This window comes from Elephas maximus, chromosome 24, assembly GCF_024166365.1.
Source record: "Elephas maximus indicus isolate mEleMax1 chromosome 24, mEleMax1 primary haplotype, whole genome shotgun sequence".
Lineage (NCBI taxonomy): Eukaryota > Metazoa > Chordata > Mammalia > Proboscidea > Elephantidae > Elephas > Elephas maximus.
The window spans coordinates 58,573,990-58,599,698 of NC_064842.1; the positions used below are offsets into that span (position 1 = coordinate 58,573,990).

Here is a 25,709-nt window from a genome sequence, read left to right on the forward strand (position 1 = left end):
CCGGAAGCAGGAATAGAACTTGAGGAAGAGCAGTGGTCCTCAGTGTGGTTTTCCTCCAGCAGCCTTAGCATCACCTGGGACCTTGTTACAAATGCAAATTCCTGGGCACCATCAAAGGTCTGCTAAGTTAGAAACTGAATCAGCAATCTATATTTTAACAAGCCTTGCAGGAAATGCTGATGCACATTTGAGTTAAAGAACCTCAGATGAAGAGAACAGATTTTGGAGTAAACACAGCCTGGGTTCTGAGTCCTGAGTCTGTCTCTTCTGCTGACTGTGGACTTGAGCAAATTACTTAATAGTACTTACTTTTTGAGTTGTTACAACGATACTAGATAAATTACTTACACAGCTTATTGTAGTGTCTGACATAGTGCACACTAATAATTAGTTTTTCTTAAAACTCATTTTAAGTTGTAGCTGTAGAGGATAACACAGGTTCTTCCATGGGACATGTGAATATTGTAGATATCAAAGTCATAGGCCAAGTTGATAATTCAGAGAATTCCTTATATATAGCCACACACAGTATCCCAGTGTTTGAGATGTTGATAAAAATGTCTGAATACCCGGACAGATCTTGTAAGCTCAAAGTATCCGGGCTGCTTATGGAGGACTCTGCCCTGAAAGATGGCGGATTTTATGGAGAGGGAAAAAAAAATTAACTTCGTAATGAAAAGCTGTAGTATAGAGGTTTTAGAGTATTTTAATTTTGGAGGGTATTTGCTCTTAAATGTAACTTTTAAATATGATTTTGATCTTTTTCTACAGAAAATGGGGATTCCAGCCAAATTAATTGTTTGTGGAATGACTTCAAATGGTTTTACCATTGCAGATCCAGATGATCGAGGCATGTTGGATATGTGTGGCTTTGATACTGGAGCTCTGGATGTAATTCGAAATTTCACATTAGATGTGATTTAAGCAGCAGCATGATCTCAGAGGTCCATTGCCATCAGTGGATCTAGCTAAAAAATACACAGCTACTTGCCAGCTAATCTTAGTCCAGTGAAAGATGATACAGTATGTGCGTGATGGAAAGTTACTTTACAAAAAAAAAGGATGAAGAAGAAAAAATAATAAGATGAACCCAAAGTTCTTTCTGTCTACTAAACTACCCACCAACTAGCTCTTGGGAAATAGCATCCGAACATACTTTAGCTTCCTCTAAGAGAGAGGACTTCTTGTTGATAGGCACTGTAAAATAGTCGAATAGTAGAATGGTTATTTCTTTGGGGAATAAGGATATTTGTACTTAAAAGAGGTGAGAGCCAAAAAAAAATTCAAGTAGTTCCATATCATAACATTCTTAACAGCTTATTTGAGAAGTTTTCTTAAATGTTTTCATTGGGAAAGGACAACTTTGATAACTTCCAAATACTCTGAAATGCACTAGACCATGTTACTGTGATGGAATATGAAAATCATCTGTAAACTTTTATACTAAAGGGGGAAAATGCTGACATTTGATTAAATTATGAATGAGTTTTTACCAGGTCTTTTCAGAGTCTTCTAAGATCACATAAATAACAACATATTCAATGAAAAAGATATTTTATTTCTGATGAGAAGAGACTAACGTTTGTGCCAAGGAAGCCTATTTGTTTAATTGCCACGAGTGAGAGGTGTGACTTGACAGTTCCTCTGAATTACAGCAACACAGACAACATGTACTCATGCTTTCTTTTGCTCATAATCTTAAAACATAAAATGTTTCAAGCATTTAACTCTCCCATCCATAATGTTAAAATTATAACAATTAAAATTTCAATTACAACCAGATTAGATTTTTACTTCTAAAAAAAATTTTTTTTTAGCCAATTATAAATTGGTTTTAGATCTTTTTTAATTGTAAAAATGTCAGTGGCCTCCTGTCTTTTTGTCTAGTAGTCATTTTGTGGCAAACATTTTTTTAAACAGTTTAAAACATGACACTAGATTTATTGTTGTGGTAAAAATATATATGATCCAGCATTTGCCAGGTCACCATTTTTCACATGTACAGTTGTGTGACACTGATTACATTAGCAGACATTCTTTTTTGATAGTGGAAAAAAATAATAAAGCAAGCTAGGTCCTTCAGGTTTGAAAGGCAGTATTTAGTAGTATATTACCACCAAGCAGTCTTTTAAGAAATTATTTCTCTTTTCAGTTTGTGTAAACTAAGCTTACTTTTCGTTACACTAAAGTACATTATTTACTTGAGCGAGTACCTCTTCCTCGTAGGGAGGTTTAATATTAAAGCAACCCGTTGAAATGACAAAATCTTCGCTTGTAGTTTTGTCATCGTCGTCGAAGGTAGCTTACACGTAAAACCTCGATTTGTATTCATTGTCCTTTAAATATTGAGGATTTACTGTGGGATTTATAAAGCCCTTCTTAACCGTTATGTGAAAAGTCAAACTAATAAGTGTAAATTACAGCCTTTTACATGTTTGGGGCTTACAGGTTTTATGATTTGGGGAGGAAGGGGGCTTTGGTACTATTAGAGTTGTATATTCTCCTCTGTTTCATGGGAAATTGGGCTCCAGGAGTGATAAGAAAATACTCCTTTTCAAATTCTTAGTTGACATGTTAATATGTAGCCATTCCTTCAGGGGAACTGATAGCAATTTTTAAGTGTTGTGACTTACCTGGGATTTTTTTTTTTTTTTTTTTTTGGTCAGCAAAGCTAATAATGGGAAAAAATGCATTGCTTTAGACCACTATTATGTGGTGGATTTGAAAACATTGTTTTTAACCCTCTGTCAAGCATTGAATTTAACATGTTAGCTACTTTTGATACATTAAAATGTTTTTCTGATTAAATTTAAAGTGTAAATTCTAATCGAATTGTGTTATAGCTCTTGAATTCAAGTAAATCCAAGGTTTTCTTCAAATAAATGGAGTATAGTATAAGTTTATTTCCTTCAGTTATATGACTATTTCTATAGTACTTTTTGGAGTCCTTGTGGCACAGCGACCCTTTGGCTGCTAACCAAAAGGTCGGCAGTTCCAGTCCACCAGCAGCTTCTTAGAAACCTTATGGGGCAGTTCTACTCTGTCCTATAGGGTTGCTATGACTTGGAATCAACTCGACAGCAACAGGTTTTTATAGTACTTTTAGTCAGATATATCTAGGAGCTAATAATAAATCCACCAGAGAAGGATTAGATGTGACCTTTCTGAAGTATTTAGGTAAGTCTAATTAATTGGATTAGGGTTATAATTTAAGAAAAAAATTAAGGAAACCAACACAGAAAGTAACATTATTTTCAAATCATGAAATTTACAGCTGGAAAACTTAGAAATTTATCAGCTAACTTTTAATTTTTGGTTAAAGCTCTAAGGTCCAAAAGAGATCATGGCTTTGGAGCACTAGACTTAGAAATTCTAAGTCTCATGAATCCCTTGCCAGTATTCATTTCCCCACAACACGGGAAGACTTTGGCTTAGAAGAGTAAGAGATAAAATGGGATCATTCAAGACTTTTATTTAAATATTAGGAAACAATGTATATACACAGTTAGGAATAGAGAAACAAGGAGATGTGAAGAGGTATACTTGTGTAATTCATAGTAGTCCTCAAGCGCAATTAATGTTGGTTGAATAACCTGTGTTGATACATAGCATAATCCTGTAGAAAAAAATTAAGAACTTTACCTCATTATAAATAAAATGTACTCAAGTGGTAAACAGGTTTTATTTTCTAAGTTACTTTTAGGATTTCTGTCACATTAATATTTGGGAAAATGTTTTTAAAAACAATATTGAGAAAAATTAACTTTTTTCCTGGCTACTATGTAAATATTTTCAGGATATAGTTGTCTAACTAATGAAACAAAAACTAATGAGCCCACCCCGCCTCATTAGTTGAAATTCCTTAGAAATTCCCCTTATTAATACTGTTGTATATTATTCAGTTATAGTAACTTATCAGGTTATTAGTGAGGCAAGATGCTAGTGAATTAAATTTAGTGTTACCTCTCTTGAACTTCTCTTGCTTTAATTTAAATGTGACTGTAGACAACTAGTTTAACTTCTCTGATTTCACTATTTTTAAAAAGTAACATCTGATCAATGACTTAATATTTTTTTAAAGTTGAAACTGGAGGGAGGGCTCGCAATACTAGTTAGAACTTTTTTTTACTGAAAACACTCTTGTTAATAGAACGTGTTTTGAAAGATAAATATTTTAGAAAAATAGCTCAATAAGCCTTCTTAATTTTAACCACTCCAGTGCAGAGTAGAAAATTTTTCACAATGGAAGTGAGTACTAACAAGTTACTATTCTCAAAAAACAGAAAAAGAACTATATTCCAATTCTTGAAGAGACCTAGAGAAACACTCATATTCTAAATGAGGAGATGCTATTAACATTTACTTAATCTTTTAAAATAACAAGAAAATCTCCAAATGATCAAATACAACTGTATCAGGCTTTTTTTTCCCCTTCGTTTTCTGAAATTTTGTTTTTAAAAAAACACAAAATTCGTTTGGAAACATAACTAGAACTCCTGAATAAATTTTAGGTCCTGACAATTAGGTGGAAAATATCTTTAAAAGCACAATAAAGCTACATCTGAACAATAATTAAAAGCTAAGTCACTGTAACCTTTTTTTGGACTTATTTTAATTTGGCAAAAGGATATTACAGCAACAAATCCAAATTTCTTGGTGACTCCCTTAAAATGGGTAAAATGAAAAATTCTAGTCCTCATATATCACAGGTATGGTGTGATTTGATAATATCCTTCTAGAAAAATGTCATATAGCCTCAATATAAACACGCACAAGGAAGAATTAGAAGATAGGTTAAGCTATGAAATTAGTTGTATTTACTATATTTTTTTTATTTAGCATTTATTACATGCTCCCTAATCTCGTTTGTTGGGAAGATTGCTTTTATACCTCTCTTTTCCTTTCTTTTGACATTTTTTGTATATTTCTTTTTCTAATCCTGTTGCATCTGGGTAGTAAAAATTAGGTTTGGGATGTTAATTTGCAGATTGCTGTTTGTTCCACATAGATTTAAAGTTTTTTTTTTTTTTTTAATTAATAATGGGCAGGTCTTTAGGAAAAACAATTGACTTGATATATTCTCTCCCCAAATTAAAGTTACATTATGTACTTTTTGTATTAGATATTTGCAGAAATTTTGTGGCCTTTTGAGTAAGGTCAGTTATTCACCCTTTGTTTGCAATTATAAATGTACTTACCTGTATTTGAGAAGTGCTCTCCTATGTAAGCACTCTTAGAAAAATAGCATGTCTCAATGCTCATCCCATAATTTTAAAGACTACTGTCAACATCTTTGGTCTACTAAATAGTTCACTGAGCTTCTATGTATACGGTGTGTAGGATTAAGAGTCTTGTAAATAACTTGTATTGACATTCAACATTTTTTTTTAAACTGGTCAGCTTTTTCCTTTTTTGAAAAATTAGTTACTTAAAAAGTTAATTCTATAGTAATATTTTTCATGTAGAAAACTCATATATAGCTAAGCATACTGTCTGAATAAAATTAAACATTTTCTAAACCCCCAAAATGCCAAATTATATTGGAAAGAGGTAAAGAAACAAACTAGAGGAGTTACATTGCAAAATTCTATTACTGAGATTAATGTGATTATTTTCAATGAGAATATACAAAAGCTGTTTCTGATCCTTTAAGAGATTTTTTCCCTTCTATTTGATAGCATTACCATGCATATTAATTTTATAAACAAATGATACTTGATTTTTAATTTGAAAACATATTTAAATTTCTACACTTTTAGAAGTTATCACAGTCTGTGCTTGGACAAAATAAATAGTAAATCAGCTACATTTCTCCTGGTTTCACTTAATGAACACCTGAATTGTAAGGGTAGTGAATGAGGTTAAAGTCTTTGTTTTAAATATCGCATTACCACAGATAATGGATGGAATATTAATACTGACATTCTATTGAAGCTTATGTTTAAGTTACTTGTTAGGCTTTATTTGCAAATGTAAACTTCCAGAATCCATACATGGCCAAATTACGATATATGAAATTATCTACAAAATCAGGTGGGATTAGGGAGAGTATTGTAAACTAGTTCTAAACTGCCCATTTGCTTTATTAAAAACAGGCTTTGATGTCCAAAATTGACCACTTGACGAATATTTACATTATACAGAACAATGTTTACATAGATTGTATAGAATAAAATTTAAGTGTGCAAGAGCCTTAAAGTGAAAAAAAAAATGAACCTCTGACTGCCTTAAAATAGCACTCCAGCACAGGCATTCTAGTTACTTTCCATGGGGTCTGTTTGTTAAGTAATGCCTTAATAGTGTTTCTGAAGTACAGAACTCAAATGGTCTTTCAGAACTTTTAGAATATAATGAATGGAAGTTAAACAATTAAGTTAAAATCTGACTGTACATGAGCAGTTTAAGCACCCATTGACAAGCTAATCTGTGCATACCAATACGCTATACATACGTGATTGTTAACATTAGTAATATTTTTGGTAGTTTGTTTTATTGTTTTGTATAATAAATTATCCAAGAAGCTGGACTTTATAACATGACCTCCAAGGACCAAGTTGCATATTTAACACTACAATGAAAAATACAGTTGTACAGTTACAAAAATGATTAATTTTATAATGGAGTTTTTCAAGACAAAAGGCAAATATTTTGTCTCAATCCTATAAACAAATCTATTCAAAGAAGGGAACATAGTAGTAAAACATTGGGACGACTGCAATAAAAAGCATCCCGGCCAAGATTTGTTTAATTATGGTCACATTTTTACATTCACTTTGCCTTTCAAAGCAGGAATATTTTATAAACCTAAAAGAGAAATTGTCAGGCTGGTGCTTAAAGGTATATAAAGTTTGATTTATAACAAGTTTATTTTATTTCAGAGGACCCTGAAAAGATAGGGGAGGGGATTCTGTCTGTTGATAAAGTGATGCTTTGTCAAGTCTTCCAAGTTTTTTCTGTATATAACACACCTAAAAATGTAATTTTGCTGTTTTCTGATAGGAAATGGGTGAATATACTAATGTATTAAATTTATTTCAAGATAAAAGTTTTCACTGGTACTGTGGAACCCTGACTTTCTCTCCTTGCCAGCCTTGCAAAATACCACACTGAATAAATCATTTTGGACATGGAGTGCAGGTGGGCACAATATGAACTGTTTCTGATCATCTGTATTGATACTGTAGAAATTCATAGGTGTACAAAATAAACTATGCATATCAAGTATCTGTCTATTTCTTTCAAGAAGTATGAATGTTAAGGTTACAGCATACCTTATGAAATCAAAAGCCCTTAGTAATTAACCTGTTGGAATATTTGAAGATGAAGTGAAAGCTTAACTAACATCCATTTAATGCCTCTAATTGTATACCAGTATAAGTATTTAAAATACATGTTGTTGGGGATTAGTTTCCAATGGAATTCAATTATAGGATCAGGAAAATTGAAATGAAATGCAAATTCTTAAAGAGAGGTTTGAAACAGGATTCTTTTGTGAAAAGATTAATCTACTCAGAGTTGCCTTTGGGAAAAGCCATCATTTTAACACTAAAAAATGGCAACTATGGAAATAAATGATTCAGGCCCAAATCATAGGAATTTCTTTTCTCTCTGAATTGCCAAAAAACTTACCTGAAAAATTGTGAAATCTGACCTGTGGATAATGCAAAAAGGGTGAGAGCAAGTTACATCAGGATATACCCACCAAAACCTTTGATTTTTCAGTTTTCTATTTAAAGATAGGGTCAAAAATTGCAATGAGATAGGAAGACAACAAAGTATACATTTCTTCATAGATGAAGAAAACTAGATTTTAAACATTTTAACCAAATATCTCAAAATCTGCCCAAAGAAGTTGCTCAGATGTTTTTTATGAGGTATTTTTGTGTAATATCTAATGATAAAATGAACAGTGGCTTTTTAATATTAATGGACTCCAGCAAACAGTTCTTTCATTTCATATCTTAAAACGGAAATACCGTGGGGGATAAAAAAGAATGGCCACCGGACTTTGTAGCTTATGATTCTTGAAGTAAAGCAGAGCTGCTGGAACAACTCATACTTCCTAGTTTTGCTTTATATTATACTTTGACCCAGCTCTAAGTATGGGAAAAAAAGCCCTAGTGGCACAGTGGTTAAGCACTTGACTGTTAACCAAAAGGTCAGCAGTTTGAACCCACCAGCCACTCTTCAGGAGAATGATGTGGCAATTGGCTTGCAGCTTCCATAAAGATTACTGGCTTGGAAACTCTATGGGGCAGTTCTACTCAGTCTTACAGGGTTGCTATGAGTCAGAATCCAGTCAAAGTCTAGGCTAGGCTAGGCAAGGTATGGGAAAGTAGAAAAAAAATCGACATCGGAGGCAACATTAAAACCCAGCTGCTCACTCCTCCCCCATCCCCAAATCTTGGCTAGGTACCTATGGACTATGCGAAACCCTGACAGATCCACAAGAAAACCACATTTCAGAGCAAGTGTGGTTACTAACCATCACAAACTGAGTATATACTCTATGCATGATTTACATATATTACCTCCACTCCTCAGAACCTAAAATTAGATGGTATCCACATTTTATAAGTAACCTGAAGTCCCAAGAGATTAAGCCATCTACTTTTCACAGCTAGTATCTATTAATTTGAACATTTATCTGTCTTGTTATAAAAACCCATTGCCATCGAGTCAATTCTGACTCACAGTGACCCTATAGGACAGAGTAGAACTGCCCCAGAGTTTCCAAGGAGCACCTGGTGGATTTGAACTGCTGACCTTTAGGTTAGTAGCCATAGCACAAAACTACTATGCCACCAGGGTTTCCTGTCTTGCTATAGTTGCTGAAAATACCAGGTACTGTTCCAGCCCACACCCATTACTGTTAATTTATAATTATTCTCTTCCAGTACGTGAATGAAAAAATCAAAAGGGATAAATGAACCCAAGATTTAAATGCATATACACTGAGCCATTGGGAGTGGTGCTATGTGGATGGTGTAATTATGGATAATTTTACTTTTTGGTTGTTGTTATTGTATACACATATGTATCTGTTTTTATCTCCAAAATTACTATTTTCACTCTCTCCACAAATCTCCAACAGTTTTCCCCATTCATCACTAAAATGATGACGTTACCCCATATTTAAAATATATAAACAACCAGAGGGGAACTTCCTTGTCTTCTCGCCTTCAAATTTTCCAATGTAGCTTTCTGCCTTTACTCCTATCATGATGGGTAAAATGACTGTTTATCCAGAGGCCCTCCCCTCCACTTGGGCTCTGAAGTCAGTCCCCTCTCCTGCTCCCACAACTGGGTCTGATGCACCTGATGTGCTTAATATCTGTTGGATGAATTAACTTCTCTGTCCTCAAAACCCTAGTGGCATAGCGGTTAATTGCTACAGCTGTCAACCAAAAGGTCGGCAGTTTGGATCCACCAGGCATTCCTTGGAAACCCTATGGGACAGTTCTCTGTCCTATAGGGTCACTATGAGTTAGAATCCACTCGACAGCAGTGGGTTTGGTTTTTGGTTCTGTACAAGCAGTTTTATTAATCCTTTTTAAGGAACCAATTCTTGGATACGTCAATGGTCTCTCTGTTTCCTAATTCATTAAATTCTGCTCTTTTTCTGCTTTGGATTTCTTGTTCTTTTTCTAGTTTCTTCAATTTTGTTGAAATTTTCTATGTTCTGCATTCTTTGGATTTTTTCTTTTTCTTAGCTTCTTAAAATTCGATGAGATTTGTCAGAGGCAAATGGACAAATATTGTATAAGACCACTATTATAAGATCTTGAGAAATAGTATAAACTGAGAAGAACACATACTTTTGTGGTTACGGGGGGGGGGGGAGGGAAGGAGAGGGTTTTTTTTTACTGATTAATTAGCTGAAAAGAACTGCTTTAGGTGAAGGGAAGGACAACACTCAATACATGGAAGGTCAGCTCAACTGGACTGGACTGGACCAAAAGCAAAGAAGTTTCCAGGATAAACTTCAAAGGTCAGCGGAGCACGGGCGGGGGTTTGGGAACCATGGTTTAAGGGGACTTATAAGGCAATTGGCAAAATAATTCTATTATGAAAACATTCTGCATCCCACTTTGAAATGTGGCGTCTGGGGTCTTAAAAGCTAACAAGCGGCCATCTAAGATGCATCAGTTGGTCTCAACTCACCTGGAGCAAAGGAGAATGAAGAACACCAAGGTCACACGACAACTAAGAGCCCAAGAGACAGAAAGGGCCACATGAACCAGAGACCTACATTATCCTGAGAACAGAAGAACTAGTTGGTGCCTGGCCACAACCGATGACTGCCCTCACAGGGAGCACAATAGAGAACCCCTGAGGGAGCAGGAGATAAGTGGGAGGCAGACCCCAAATTCTCATAAAAAGACCATACTTAATGGTCTGGATGTGACTAGAGGAATCCTGGCGGTCATGGTACCCAAACCTTCTATTGGCACAGGACGGGAACCATCCCCGAAGACAATTCATCAGACATGAAAGGGACTGGACAGTGGGTAGGAGAGAGATGCTGATGAAGAGTGAGCTAATAATATCAGGTGGACACTTGAGACTGTGTTGGCATCTCCTGTCTGGAGGGGGGATGGGAGGATAGAGAGAGTTGGAGGCTGCCGAAGTTTTCACGAAAGGAGAGACTGGAAGGGCTGACTCATTAGGGGGAGAGCAAGTGGGGTAAGGAGTAAGATGTATATTAACTTATATGTGACAGACTGACTTGATTTGTAAACGTTCACTTGAAGCTCAATAAAAGTTAATAAAAAAAATTGATGAGATTTGCTATATGGCATTGAGTATAATCAATTTTCATAAAGGTTTAGTATGTGCTTGAAATAATGCATATTTTCTCCAAATCTTGGGTGTAGTATTCTATATATGATCATTACATCAAACTTATTAATACTTAAATCTTCTATAGGTTTACTAATATTTTTTGTCCATCAATTACTGAGATGTTAAAATCTGCCACTATAATGATGTCTCTGTCGTTTGTCCCTTGTAGTTCTGTCCATTTTTGTTTTATATATTTTGAAACGTTACTAGTTAATACAAGCTTAAAATCATTATGCCTTTCTCCATCTAAGAAATATCTATTGCTCCCATCCCATTCGGAGCAAAGGAGAATGAAGAAAACCAAAGACACAAGGAAAATACCAGGCCAAAGGACTAGTGGACCACATGAACCACAGCCTCCACCAGCCTGAGTCCAGAACTAGATGGCGCATGACTACCACCACCAACCACTCTGAAAGGCATCACAATGGTGGGTCCAGGACAAAAAAAAAAAAAACCCATTGCCATCGAGTCAATTCTGACTTAGAGCGACCCTATAGGACAGAGTAGAATTGCCCCATAGAGTTTCCAAGGAGCACGTGGTGGATTCAAACTGCTGAACTTTTCATTAGCAGCCGTAGTTCTTAACCACTATGCCACCAGGGTTTCCATGTCCAGGACAGAGCCAGGGAAAAATGTAGAATGAACTTCAAATTCACAAAAAAAGACCATACTTCCTGGTACAACAGAGACTAGAACCCCCAACACCTGCTCGCCCAGAACTGACACCATTCCCAAAGTCTACCTTTCAGCCAAAGATTAGACAGGCCTATAAAACAAACAATAACACACGTAAGGAATGTGTCTCATATATTCAGTCAAGTATATGAGACCAAGTAAGCAACACCTGCCCAAAAGCAAAGACGAGAAGGCAGAAAGGGACAGGAAAACTGGACGAATGGACAAGGGGAACCCGGAGTAGAAAGGGGAAGAGTGCTGACACATTGCAGGGATTGCAACCAGTGTCACTTGTGTATAAATTTTTGAATGAGAAACTAATTTGCATTGTAAACTTTCACCCAAAGTAAAATAAAATTTAAAAAATAATAAAATCATTATACCTTTCTGCTGAACTTTATTCTTACTATTCAATCTAGAAATGCTTATTAAAGTATGCTTTCTTATACTATAACTAATCAGGTTTCTTTCAGTTGTTTTTTGTCTGACATCTTTTTCTATTCTTTCACTTTCAACCATTCTGTGTTCTTCTGTTTTAAAAATGTTTCAGGCGTGTCTCTTGTAAACACATATTTTGCTGAATTTAAAAATCAAACCTGTAAAATACTTTTCATAGTCAATTTATATTTTTTGTAACTACTAATATACTTGTATTTCTGCCAACCATTTGTTTTCTCCTTATCACCTTCGTGACTGAGTGATATTTTCCCCCTCATTTTTCTCCCCTGCCTTTTCTTCTAGTCTTTTATTGGTTACCTTAGAAACTTAACACAATCTGAAAATAATAGTTTTACCTTCCTCTTGGACTGGCACAGTGTTTAAGAGCTCGACGGAGTTCAAATCCACAAGCCACTCCCTGGAAGCCCTATGGGGCATTGTGAGTTGAAATCACCTTAATGGCAATGGGTTTGGTTTTGGTTTGGTCTTAAACTTGAGGTGAACAGAAAATGTCAAAGGCAGCTTGAGAAGACAAAGTGAAGTATTATAAGGACACGTGCAAAAAATGGGAATTCCAGGACACTTTTAATTGTGCTCATGTGGAACCTATACCCAGACCAAGAGGCAGTTGTTTGAACAGAACAAGGGGATACAGTGTGGTTTAAAATCAGGAAAGGTGTGCATCAGGGTTGGATCATTTCACCATACTTATTCAATCTGTGCTGAGCAAAGAATCTGAGAAGCTGGACTGTATGAAGAAGAATGTGGCATCAGGATTTGGAGGAAGACTCATTAACAACTGCAATATGCAGATGACACAACCTCGCTTGCTGAGAGCAAAGAGGACTTGAAGCACTTACTGATGAGGATCAAAAACTACAGCCTTCAGTATGGATTGCACTTCAACATAAAGAAAACAAAAATCCTTACAACTGGATCAATAAATTACATCATGATAAATGGACCAAAGATCGAAGTTGTCAAGGATTTCATTTTACTTGGATCCACAATTCACACCCATGGCAGCAGCAGTTAAGAAATCAAAAGACATATTGCATTGGACAAATCTGCTTCAAAAAACTTCTTTAAAATGTTAAAAAATAAAGATATTACTTTGAGGACTAAGGTGCACCTGACCAAAGCCATGGTATTTTCAATCGCCTCATGTCCATGCGAACCTGGACAATGAATAAGGAAGCTCCAGGAAGAACTGATGCCTTTGAATTATGGTTTTGGTGATGAATAATGAATACACCATGGATCTCCAGAAGAAGAAACAAATCTGTCTTGGAAGAAGTACAGCCAGAATGCTCCTCAGAAGTGAGGATGGCGAGACTTCATGTCACAAACTTTGAGCTTCTTATCAGGAGGGACCAGTCCCTGGAGAAGGTCATCATGCCTCACAGAGGATCAAGGAAAAGGGGGAAGACATCAGAGGAGTTTTCTTCTTTATTAAATAAAGCCATAAGTGATAACTAGGTATATTACCTTCTCTGGAGTTTTTGAGCTTTGATAAGATTTCTCTCCTTAACGTTTCATTATGTCAAGGTCTAAGCATAGTCAAGAATCAACTGCTCATTCCCCACCCTCCTACCAATCTAGGAAGAGTTCATAAAAAGATGTTTTTTTGCAGTCAACACAACTTGGTCAGTGCTTCTACACCTTGAGGACCTTTGATACCTAATATGATTGACAGTGATGATATACAATTACAATTTTGCTTTTCTCATACATTTTCTAACAGATTATACAACAGCATGCATGTAGAATTTTTCATAACATAATGTAGAATAAAAGGACTAAAACCCAAAAAACCAAACCCAGTGCCGTCGAGTCGATTCCAACTCACAGCGACCCTATAGGACAGAGTAGAACTGCCCCACAGAGTTTCCAAGGAGCGCCTGGCGGATTCAAACTGCCGACTCTTTGGTTAGCAGCCGTAGGACCTAACCACTATGCCATCAGGGTTTCCAAAAAGGACTAAAGAGCATCACACTCTCTGTTCCATACCATTGTTATAACTTAAATAAATTACCACATGGGAATAAAATCATCTAAATTCTTGCTTTAACAAGGTCTAACGACAGTTTAACAAGGCTATGAAGGAAGCATCATTGTTGGCAAATGGCCATGAAAGCCACTGTCTGACTTCCTCAGGACTGTCTCAGATTCCCTGGTCCATCTTGACGAGAAAGTAGCAGCACTCACTATATCTTAAAATCCATTTTCCTACCATTTCTGAGGAAGAGATTTCTCTTTTCTGCATCTGATGATCTTCCTATGTGACTCTGTGGGATCAGTTAGGAAAATGCTTTGTAAAGTAGGCATTTAAAAAATTATTGCTAATAAGAAGCTGGAGATATGACTTGATTACTAGAGTACATAAAATATTTTCTTTATTCTGAAATAAGACTTCCTATAGTTACCCTATCTTCAGTTTATCTGAAATAAAACCAGTCAGAGAACTGCAGAATCAAATAAACTTATGTCAAAAATTACTTTAGAGAATTTCAAGTCAACCCTCTCATCTAATACCTGAATCACTTATGAAACATTTCCAACAGTTTTTCAATACATTCTGGAAGTGAGAATTCTTCACACCTCATAACATAACTCAAGTACATTTCTGAACTATTTCAAAAGTTCATCCTCAAATCCCAAAGAGTCCACAAGAAAACTTCTGGAGCTAACAGAGGAATTTAGCAAAGTTTCAGGAGATAAGGTCAACAAATAAAAATCAGTTGGGTTTCTATACACCAGCAGTGAGAAATCTAAAAGGGAAATCAGGGAAACCATTCCATGTACAATAGCATCTAAGAGAATAAAATACCTAGAAATAAATCTAAACAGGAACATGAAGGACTTAAAAATGAAAACTCTAAAACACTGCTGAAAAAGATTAAAGAAGCCTTAAATAAATGAAAAGATGTTCCACGATCATGGATTGGAGGACTCAGTATTTTTAAGATGTCAATATTACCCAAAGCAACCTATAAATTTAACACAATCCTGATCAAAATTCCAATAGCCTTCTTTACAGAAATAGAAAAACTAATCATCAACTTTATATGGAATGACAACAGGTCCTGTATAGATAAAGCAATAATAAAAAGAACAAAGTACGCGGATTCACACTTTCTGATTTTAAAATATACTATACAGCTACAGTCAACCCTCCTTATCCATGGGTTCCATATCCATGGATTCAAACAATTACAGGTAGAAAACATTAGGAAAAAAAATGTGTTATTGCTGACATGTACTATATAATTAGGCCTAGGATGGCTACATCTGTACTGAACATGTAGACTTTTTTTTTTCTTGTCATTATTTCCTAAACAATACAGTATAGCAACTGTTTACAAAGCCTTTACATTGTACTAGGTATTATAAGTAATCTAGAGATGATTTAAAGTATATAGGAGGATGTGCATAGGTTATATGCAAATATTACACCATTTCATATAAGGGACTTGAACATTTGTGGATTTTGGTATCTGTGGGAGGTCCTGGAACTAATCCCGGGCAGATACCAAGGGACAGCTGTACAGTAATCAGACAGCCTCGTACTGATATAACACAGACACATAGACCAATGGAATAGAACTGAGAGTCCATAAATAAGTGCATAAATAAACCCACACATCTATGGTCAGCTGATTTTTAACAAGGGTGCTAAGTGCATTCAATGGGGAATGAAGAGTCTCTTCAACCTATGGTGCCCGGAAATTTGGATTTCCACATGCAGAAAAATAAAACAGGGTCCATAACCCATACCACACATAAAAACAAATTCATTAAGGACCTAAATGTACAAACTGAAGAAAAAGCAGGGGCAACACTGTCAGGCCTAGCTTTTAACAATGGATATTATCTACCATAATGACAAAAGCACAAACAGTAAAAGACAAAATAAATGGGACTTCATAAAAATAAAAAACTTTTGTTCACGCAAAGACTTTACCTACTGACTGGGAGAATACGTTTGGAAACCATATATCCGACAAGAATCTAATAACCAAAATATATATATAAAACTTGGACAACTTAACGACAAAAAGACAATCTAATCATAAAACTGGCAAAGGGCTTGAATAGACATTTCACCAAAGAGGACATTCAAATGGCCACCAAACACATGAAAACATACTCAGTGTCATTAACCATCAGAGAGATGCAAATCAAAATCCCAATGAGATACCATTTCACTCCCACTAGGGCGGCTAGATTAAAAACTAACAGAAAATAAACAAATGTCGGCAAGGATATGGGAAAACTGGAACCTTTACCCATTGCTGGTGGGAATGCAAAATCGTACAGCCGTTATGGAAAACACTGTGGTGGTTCCTCAAAAAACTGAAAACAGAACTACCATAAACCAAAACAACCAGTCGCCATCAAGTCAATTCCAACTCATAGCGACCCTATAGGACAGAGTAGAATTGCCCCACAGAATTTCCAAGGAGTGCCTGGTGGATTCAAAGTGCTGACCTTTTGGTTAGCAGCAGCAGCTCTTAACCACTACGTCCCCAGGGTTTCCAGGACTACCGCAGGACTTAGCAATTCCGCTGCTAGGTATATACCCAAAAAGATTTGAAAGTAGAGACTCGTGAAAACAGACATCTGTATACCAGTGCTCAATGCAGCACTATTCACAATAGCCAAATAGTGGAAACAACCTAAATACCCATCAACAGATGAATGGATAAACAAAACTTGGTATATACATACAATGGAATACTCAGCCAGTAAGAGAAATGAAGTCTTGATACATGCTATAATGTAGATGGAGCTGGAAGACATATGCTGAGTGAAATAAGTCAATCACAAAATGCTAAATGACCTCACATAAAAAAACAAGAAAAGGCAAATGCATAGAGAATAGAGTTTATTAGCAGATATCGGGGGTGAGAGGGAGGGGGAAAGGAGGGTTAGCCATGATGGAAATATGACATTGATTAGGGCAGGGCTGCACAGCCGATTACTATAATTGCTGTCGATAAGTTGTACACCTGTAAAAAGCTGAAGTGGCAAAAGTTGTGTGATAGATAAATTAACAACAATGACCAAAAAAAAAAAAAGAGTAGCTGCTGATGCTTGTCATGTACAATCAAACACCTCACGGGATATGGTTTCTTGGTTTAGAGGTTTAGGGTCATGGTTTCATGGGCCATCCCAGTTAACTGGCCTAATAACTTCTTTAATGCTTCTGTTCTGTCTCCTAGTTCAACATGTAGTGCCTGGGATCTTAAAAGTTTGTAAGTGGCCATTCAAGGCACAATTGGTCTCTATTCACCTGCAGCGAGAGGAAGAAGGAAAGTCAGGAACAGAAGGAGGATATGGAATGTGTGGCTAATTGCTCCATGGCTAACTGTCTCCTTTGCTATGAGACCAGAACTCATGGTGCCCAGCTACCATTACTGAACATTCTGATCACATTCTATAGAAGAATCCTGATCAAAAGAGGGAAAACGCAGCACAAAGATTAAAATTCTCACGGACTCCAGAATTCCTGGAGCCATGAAGGTTGGATGAGCCCCTGAAACTATTGCCCTGAGATTATCTTTAAACCTTAAACCAAAAATATTCCCTGAAGTCTTCTTAAAACTAAAAATAGTTTAGCTTGACTAGTAAAAAATGTCTGCCTTGAGCATTATGTTCTTTTAAGACTATCTACATGGGATCAAATTGACAACAGCCACTTGAAAAATTAAATAGGAACCTTAAACCAAAAAACCAAATCCATTGCCATCGAGTCAATTCCAACTCATAGCGACCCTACAGGACAGAGTAGAACTACCCCATAGCGTTTCCAAGGAGTGCCTGATGGATTTGAACTGCTGACCTTTTGGTTAGCAGCTGTAGCACTTAACCACTATGTCACCAAGGTTTCCAACAGGCACCTTCGGGGGTAATAAATTTATGTTAATGTGGTAGGAACAAATGAGAAAAGAAGGGTGAGAGTGGTTGCACAACTTGAAGAATGTAATCAATGTCCCTAAATTGTACACGCAGAATCTGCTGAACTGGTGTGTGTTTTGCTGTCTATATTCTCAACGACAAAATGAATAAAACTATAAAAAAAAAAAAAAAAAGAATTTTACTGACAATTTTAATCACTTCTGTCTCAGCAGAGCGAAATTTCTCCAAATTGAAAACAATAACTTAAAAAACAATATTCAAGGGAGGTATTCTAGTTTGGCCTTACTATCAACAGAGGACAATTATGTCAAAATATTGATTATAACAACATAATTAGTGATTTTGCTGAAATGAAAGCAAGAAACATTACTTTATGGATAAATGTATAATAATATGTACAAATAATATAATGTATAATAATAATAAAGTTCATCCTTATATGATGCTGAAATCTGCCTCCTTTTAATTTTTGTCCAGAGGTACAGTTCTGCTCCGTGGAACTAAGACATTAAATGAATAATTTGGTTTCTTTAGATAAATTTCATTCTCTTCTACAAATTTAATATACTTCCATTACTCGGGAAATAGAAAATATGAAGGCCTGTCAATATGCCACAAGGTATTCCTACCTAGTTTAGGTATACTACAGGAAGCAAAGAATTCCAAATGGTCATCTACCACCTAGCTCTCGGTTGTAAGATTCATATATATAATTCCTAGTAATACAAATTTTCTACTTCACTTTTGTTTTCATTCTTAAATACCATCTCTTTTGCTCAAGAACTGGCAAATAGGACAATAAGGTTTCTATAGGAATTTATTGTTCATTATTTTCTACATCTGAGTCTTTTGTGAAGATAATTCATATATTTAACACATCTTCAAACATTTAAAAAGCATCATCAGGCATTATCACTTTAAAGAACTGATATTTTACTAGCAAAGGTATGTGTACCTACATCACTAAAATTCTTTCCTCTTACTTTTTTTTACATAACATTGATGAACTAGCGGAAGCAATTTCCCTTCTTTGTGAAGCCTATGAGTGTCAGTTGCACCTCCAATAAAAGTTCCGTTGACAAATATTCTTGGAACCTGTTGGATAAACAGCGATAGATTAGGTCTCACCCTAGCGTCAGAGATAAAACGCCATTTCATACAATAATAATAGACGCTCACAGACTGGGGATTTTTATGAGCTGGGCACCACGCTGAGCTCTTTCACAAATTATCTCTGTAAATCTTTACAACCTTTGAGGTAGGTAACAGTTGTGGCCCTATTTGGAGGAAACAGGCACAAGAGCTTGCCCAAGTTCACACTGATAATAAATGGCAAAGCTGGGGTTCAGACGCAGGACAACCCGACTCTAAAACACCTGCGCCTAATCACTATTCTACTTAATGTTGTTGCTGTTGTTAGCTGCCATCGAGTTGATTCTGCTCATGGCGACTCCGTGTCTACAAAGAACTGCTTATAGGGTTTTCAAGGCTATGACCTTTTGGCCTGTCTTCCAAGGTCCCTCTAGGTGAGTTCAAGCTGCCAACCTTTTGGCTAGTAGTCGAGGGTGTAACCATCTGCACCACCCAGGGACCCCTACGCTACATAATAAACCAAACAAAAAAAAAAAAAATCAAACCCTTGCTGTCAAATCAATTCCAACTCCTACAGAACAGAGTAGAACTGCCCCACAGGGTTCCCAAAGCCATAAATATTCATGAAAGCAAACTGCCACATCTTTCTCCCATGCAGCGGCTGGTGGGTTTGAACCGGTTTGAACCGCTGACCTTAGAGTTAGCAGTGAAATACTTTAACCACTGCACTACCAGGGTTCCTTATGCTATATAATAGGTAAAATATTCTCTAATTAATTATCACATTTACGCAGTTCTTTCTCACATTTGCTTTACTAAGGGGGAAGAGCACACCATAAACTTCTTCCTTGCACATATAAACGAGAAGGAAAACAGCAACATTAAATATGTTTCTGATTATGCATATTATAGAAAAATCTACCAGAAAAGCTAAAAATATGGAGCACTAAAGCACTCTTATTAGTACAGTAACTGAAGACTAACCCTGGTCTATACTGTTCAAGTAAAGGAAGAAAGAATACTTTCACCTTGAAAAAAGTTCCAAGAAGACCTTAAAGAATCAGAGACAAGTGTTCATGACAACACCCTTACCTCACTCCTCCCAGCCAAAGCACACAGACACATGTGCACGCGTGCACACACACACAAAGTGAGAATAACATTAAAATAAATTAACTCTGCTGTTTCCTATTCTAAGGATCTGCTTCCCAGATCTGATGCTTCTTTATAAATATAAACTCCTCTGAGAATGTCCAGCTCACTCTTCCCAACACGAGGGTCTACATTCTGGATGACCAACATTCACCTATTTCAGGAGAACAGTACTAAAGAGGATATACTCACAGTTCTTTCACCAGTCATTTTGAAAAGGGCATCCTGAAATTGGTTTCCATATTCAAGCATGTCCAGTTCCACTACTTTATAGTTAATGTTTATGTCATGAAAAAGCTTTTTTGCCATCGTACAGTAAGAACAAGATGTTTTTGAGAAAATCACCACACAATTATCTGAAATTGTTTCCTGAAACAACAGAACAAAATAATCACTTTAAATCTCGGCATTTCCTTTTGAAAAGAAATATTATGATTTTTAGTGGGAATTGTATGGGCTTGAAAGTCTGATGATTCAGGGCTCAAACTCAAGTCTATCACCTGTATTTCTCATCATCAAATATAACTGAGGATAATATTAGTCACAAGAGAATCTTATATGACTTGTAGCCTGCAGAGGAAAAAAAACACATACAAAAGACTTAACCGAGTATTGCAGTGAAAGAGAAAAAACAAGGGAACACAGTAGTGCATGGTGTCCCTGAAGGATCGTTTATAGATTATCTACTGCATGCTAAGGAGCTCTGGTGGCACAGTGGTTAAAGCTCTCAGCTGCTAACTGAAAGATCAGCAGTTTGAACCCAGCAGCTGCTCTGAGGGAGAAAGATGTGGCAATCTGCTTCCGTAAAGATTACAGCCTTGGAAACCCTATGCGGCAGTTCTACTCTGTCCTATAGGGTCATTATAAGTCAGAATCAACTTGAAAGCCATGGGTTTGGTTTTCTGGTTTATTGCATGCTAGGTCCCTGGGAAGTACAAATGGTTTGCACTCATCTGCTAACCTAAAGGTTGGTGGTTCAATCTCACCCAGTGGTGGCTGGTGATCTGCTTCCACAAAGATTACAGCCAAGGAAACCCTATGAAGCAGTTCTGCTCTGTAACACACGGGGTCACCGTGAGTCGGGGTAAACTCAACGCGAGAGGGTTTGGTTTTTGGTTTACTCCATGTTAGGTTCTATGTTGGGGAAAAGGCTGTTAAATAGCTGCCCAGGCCAGAATCAGATAGTATTTCTGGTTAAATGCAGTTTGCCTGGTGTCAACTGGGGACCTGAGGTTAGGTATGCTGAAAAGGGGCAGCCAATCTCACACATCTGACTTAGAGGGAGTGAAGGCTCCATGAAGAGTACCCAAAACCAAAACCAAACCCAGTGCCATTCAGTCGATTCTGACTCATAGAGACCCTATAGGACAGAGTAGAACTGCCCCCACGGAGTTTCCAAGGAGCACCTGGCAGATTCGAACTGCCGTCCCTTTGGTTAGCAGCAGTAGCATTTAACCACTACGCCACCAGGGTTTCCCCATTAAGAGTAAAGCATATAAATTTTGATAACCAAAACGATCTAGGGCTTCTCATATGAATCATTTTGGTAGCAGATCTTAAAAATATGTATTAATTTAGTAATTCATTTGCTGAACTATGAAGATGCCAAGTTTGGATACTGAGTGAGCATATGAATTGTCTAAGACAATACTTTTCCCACAGATGAAAATTTTTTCCTCGTCTTCCATATCACTCACTTGGATCTGGTTCATAGGAGCAACTGCTGACTTCCCCCAAGATGATGATATGTTACTTCCCATCCTAAAAGGAATTAAAAAGGGCAGTGCAGTTTAGTAATCAGTAAAGATACTATCATGAGTACCCTTTGAAGAAAGTTACTAGGTTTTGCATATAAGTGCAAATATATACCCAAACATATTAAATATAAAAGTTTTACTTGTTATCAGTGCAAAATATGTGTTTACAAAGTATCTGTTTACTAAAACAAAAAGAGCCTGTGGGCTTATCTAACTAGCTTCCCAACGATCTTCGTTATTTGATAAAAACACATTCGTTGTGTTTAAAGCCTAACACACTCTTATTCATGACCACTGAATTGCAAATGGCGCCCTGGTGGCACAGTGGTCAAGAGCTACGAAAATTTTTTCCTAGTCGCCCACATCACTCAATTGGATCTATAAATTTCAAATATTATGTCCTCTATTGACTGGTCATATGACCTGACCTTTGGTTTAAAAATATAGTCTCCATATTCTTATTAAAACATGCCAAAACTCCATGAACACTCTGTGAAGCATGAAGCTTACAAAGACTCCAATTTTAAGGAAACTAAGGTATCCATAGGGTTGCTATGAGTCAGAATCAACTCAACGGCAATGGGTTTTTTTTTTTTCTTTTAAGGTATCTAAAGGGAGCCTGGGTGGCACAAGCAGTTTACAATCAGCCGTTAACCCAAGGTTGGTGGTTTAAACCCACCCTGTGGCTCCACTGAAGAAAAGGCCTTGTGATCTGCTTCTGTAAAGATTACAGCCAAGACAACAAAATGGAGCTCTGCTCTGTAACACAGAGGGTCCTGTAAGTCAGGGGCTGACTCAAGGCATCTAACAAGAACAGCAATGTATCTGAATCACAGTGGTTCATAGCTCTAAACTTCCCAACCTATAAAATGGGAACAAGAATCATTTTGACCTCCATGAGTTCTGTGAGGATTAAATGAGTTGATATACAGAAAGGAGAACAGTGTCTGACACACAGTAAATGTAGACTAATGTTTGACATTATTATTTACTGATTACAAGGATCGTCATTACCTCAGTATTTATTACACAAAGCCCAGCTGCTGGGAGCTGGAGTATACATTGTAACAGGAAAATATCCACTAAAAAAGTGATCCCTTTAAAGTCGTCAAATCTCTCTGCTTACCTCTAGAACCTTTCCCCATCCATCTCATCTTTTTCAGTCAGCAAGGCCCCAATACATTGTTGGAATAATATCCAACACAATGATACAAACTAACCGCAGTGTAAAATTGCACATCTTGTAAAATAATTTAGATGCTTCAAAAGAATTACTCAAATATCTAAGGATAAAGTCGGATTAAGAAGTGAAGCTTCAAATATTCAAAAAAATATTCTTAATAATTACGTTGCAAAAGTCAAATTTTCATATAAAATTTTCTCCAACACTTAATTCATTTACTGTTAGTGTATTTAAAATTTAGATGTTGTTAAATGTTGTTAAATATAAGATAAATGGCTTTGTGTGTTTACTTTTTTTTCCCCCCCATACAGCATAAAAGTTTAGTCCTGTTTTAAACAAGTCCATTCTAAATGGCCTGTTCCAGTACATGTTATCCTTGGATGACGAGCATCTGCGCTACATAGTGCTGTGTGAAAACTTAGAATACAGAAGCTGTAACAATGGTCACCTTTAGGAATAACAGAGGAGTTAGAAAGGTAGATGGGAACTGAAACCAACTGAACATTGTAACATTTCTTCCATCTCCAACTCCCCAATGTTTACAATCTTTATTATCCCTTATTTCCCAAGAGATTAGCAAGGAAGCCCTTAAAACAAAAAAGGCCTGTGCTTATCTCAGGAAGAGGTTAGGAGCAGGAAAGGAAGGAAACTGCAGCCAACTTGGGAAGAGAGTGGAGGGTGTAGCTTTAAGAGAAAAGCACATTGAGTTTCTGGAGCCAAAGGTTTGGAAGGACAGGAGGTTAGGTAGGAGGTGCTTGCCTGGACTTAACAAAGGGCCTCGGTGAGATCAATCAGCAATCCATTTGGTGTCCTTTTCATCTCAAGTCTGGCATTTAACTGTCATTTCCAAACCATCTATTCCAGCATTTATTACTGAAACAAGATTTTCAGCAGAACTTTCGGGTAGTAAAAAGTGGTGGGAGTGCATTTTGAAATATCACCGCCTTTCTTTTCAAGGAAAAGACAGGAAGTTTTAGGAAGGCACCCTACCCTTCTGCTTCAATCTGTAGTTAAGCTTCATAAACGTTTATCGCCTAGTAAGGAAAGGGGCATCCATGAAGGAAGTAAGAGCACACAATAAACATTTTACTTCAACATGGATGGACCAGACGCGAGTTATTCTACATTTATGCAGCTCTTACTATGTGTTAGGTAGTAGGCAGACACAGTGCTATATAACCCAGGGACACAGATTAAAAAAAAAAAGAAAAAAAAACACAACGGGGCCTCAAGAAGCTGTCAAGTCCAGTAGTTACACCAAGTGATTAGTGCGGCCTTCATTTTTTTTTTTTTTTTTCAAGCGGAGTCTCTAGCTTGGACTGTAACGTTAATCAAGAGTTTCCAGTTCAAACAAAGAGGAAAAGACACCCAGACAGAGGGATGGAAGCGCAGCAGAGATGGGCGCCAGGCCAGTCTGAGCAGCCAAGGGGAAAGCACCGTCCTCGGCCTAGCCAGAGGCGCCATCAACATGAATAACTTGGCCACAGTTCCTAGGATAAAAGATTTGGCCATTTAGGAAAGAGAGTCACCTTCACATCCTGCACTAGGGTTGCCAGACAGAAAAAGTAAAAATACAGGACACCCGACTAAACATTTCAGAGGAACAGCGAATAATCCCTTAGCCCAAGTGCCCCATGCAATATTTGGGACATATTTGGACTAAACAGTTATTGACTGTTTATCTGAAATTCTAATTTAACTGGGAGTTCGGTGTTTTATCTGGCAACCCACAGTGGGGTCCAAGAGAACCGCGCGGGAATCCAGGACCCTGAAGCCTACACCACCCCGTGGGCACCCTCCCCAGTGCCGGCAGCAGCCATTCTCCCCGCCCTCCAGGACCTCCCCGGACCGCCGCCCTCCGAGGGCCTCCGCACGGGAGGGCCAGGACCACCCGGCGCCGGCGGATGGGCGCCCCGCTCACCGCGCCCCGACACCCGCCAGGCCTCCGAGCCTCGACTGGCCGAGCCGGCGCAGCGCCCCGTACCCGGACGCCGCAGCTCCCGCCGTGCCGCGGGGCCCCCCAGCCGAGCTGCTCCCGCTCCTGGCCAGCCGCGTCCCCACCGCGAGCGCGCGACGCAAGGACATGGCCAGAGCGCGGGGCAGCCGCGGGCGGAGAAGCCGAGGTCCGAGAAGCCGCGGCCGGAGAAGCCGAGGTCCGAGAAGCCGCGGCCGGAGAAGCCGAGGCCCCGCCTCTGCGGCCTGCCCCGCCCCGCGCGCCCGGATGGCCCCGCCCCGCGCGCCCGGATGGCCCCGCCCCGCGCGCCCGGATGGCCCCGCCCCGCGCGCCCGGATGGCCCCGCCCCGCGCGCCCGGATGGCCCCGCCCCGCCGGGCTGCCCGCGCGGCCAAGGGTCTCATCTGCGCAGCCGCGTACCGTCTGCCCACCAGGTAGCCCCGACGTTGGGCAGGGCGCAGCACCGAGTCGGGCTCTAGCCGCCGACTTGTCAACAAAAGTCAGTGCTTTGGACGGCTCATCTCCGGGTTTCCAGCGCTCATCCAAGTCCCGTACACGTTTCCTTTAGGGCCAGGGAAGCTCACAGGACTCTTGGAACCAGTTCGCGGGGATTGTGGCCAACATTCTAGAGAAACGGAAAAGAAAAATAATGACCGCCTGAAACAGGATCAAAGTGCCCGGCAATGCTT

The 25,709-nt window shown here is 38.0% G+C and overlaps 2 protein-coding genes across 9 annotated transcripts in view; one reads left to right on the forward strand and one right to left on the reverse strand.

Annotated features, from left to right (window-relative positions):
* Nucleotides 1–6,121, forward strand: part of RO60 (Ro60, Y RNA binding protein) — a 33,641-nt gene extending 27,520 nt beyond the window's left edge. The window contains exon 9 of the mRNA XM_049867950.1: nucleotides 772–6,121. Coding sequence (XP_049723907.1) covers nucleotides 772–924 — 153 coding nt within the window. The 3' untranslated portion in view covers nucleotides 925–6,121. The remainder of the gene's footprint in view (nucleotides 1–771) is intronic.
* GLRX2 (glutaredoxin 2) lies at nucleotides 3,537–25,268 on the reverse strand. Of its 8 annotated transcripts, XM_049867965.1 has the most exons (7): nucleotides 25,052–25,100; nucleotides 22,564–22,643; nucleotides 21,825–21,888; nucleotides 20,320–20,496; nucleotides 18,867–18,978; nucleotides 7,630–7,651; nucleotides 3,537–3,616 (listed from the first exon to the last, which is right to left on the reverse strand). In XM_049867965.1, the coding sequence occupies exons 3-7, from the start codon at nucleotides 21,885–21,887 to the stop codon at nucleotides 3,565–3,567; spliced, it is 426 nt and encodes a 141-aa protein (XP_049723922.1). In that variant the 5' UTR covers nucleotide 21,888; nucleotides 22,564–22,643; nucleotides 25,052–25,100; the 3' UTR covers nucleotides 3,537–3,564. The 8 variants fall into 8 exon arrangements, with proteins under 8 accessions (XP_049723922.1, XP_049723919.1, XP_049723914.1 ...); XM_049867962.1 differs by lacking the exon at nucleotides 22,564–22,643 and having other exon boundaries at nucleotides 25,052–25,268; XM_049867957.1 differs by lacking the exon at nucleotides 22,564–22,643 and having other exon boundaries at nucleotides 24,989–25,268.
* Nucleotides 25,269–25,709: the final 441 nt, after the last annotated feature.

What these genes read in the sequence shown, in the direction of transcription:
- GLRX2 (XM_049867957.1), bottom strand. Translation starts at nt 25,152, where the DNA reads ATGTCCTTGCGTCGCGCGCTCGCGGTGGGGACGCGGCTGGCCAGGAGC. An exon ending in AAATGACTGGTGAAAGAACT is followed by an intron (nt 18,979 to 20,319) that starts GTGAGTATATCC and finishes TTTATCCAACAG; the next exon opens with GTTCCAAGAATATTTGTCAA. An exon ending in TCAATGTTATGTAAAAAAAA is followed by an intron (nt 7,652 to 18,866) that starts GTAAGAGGAAAG and finishes CATTATCCACAG; the next exon opens with GTCAGATTTCACAATTTTTC.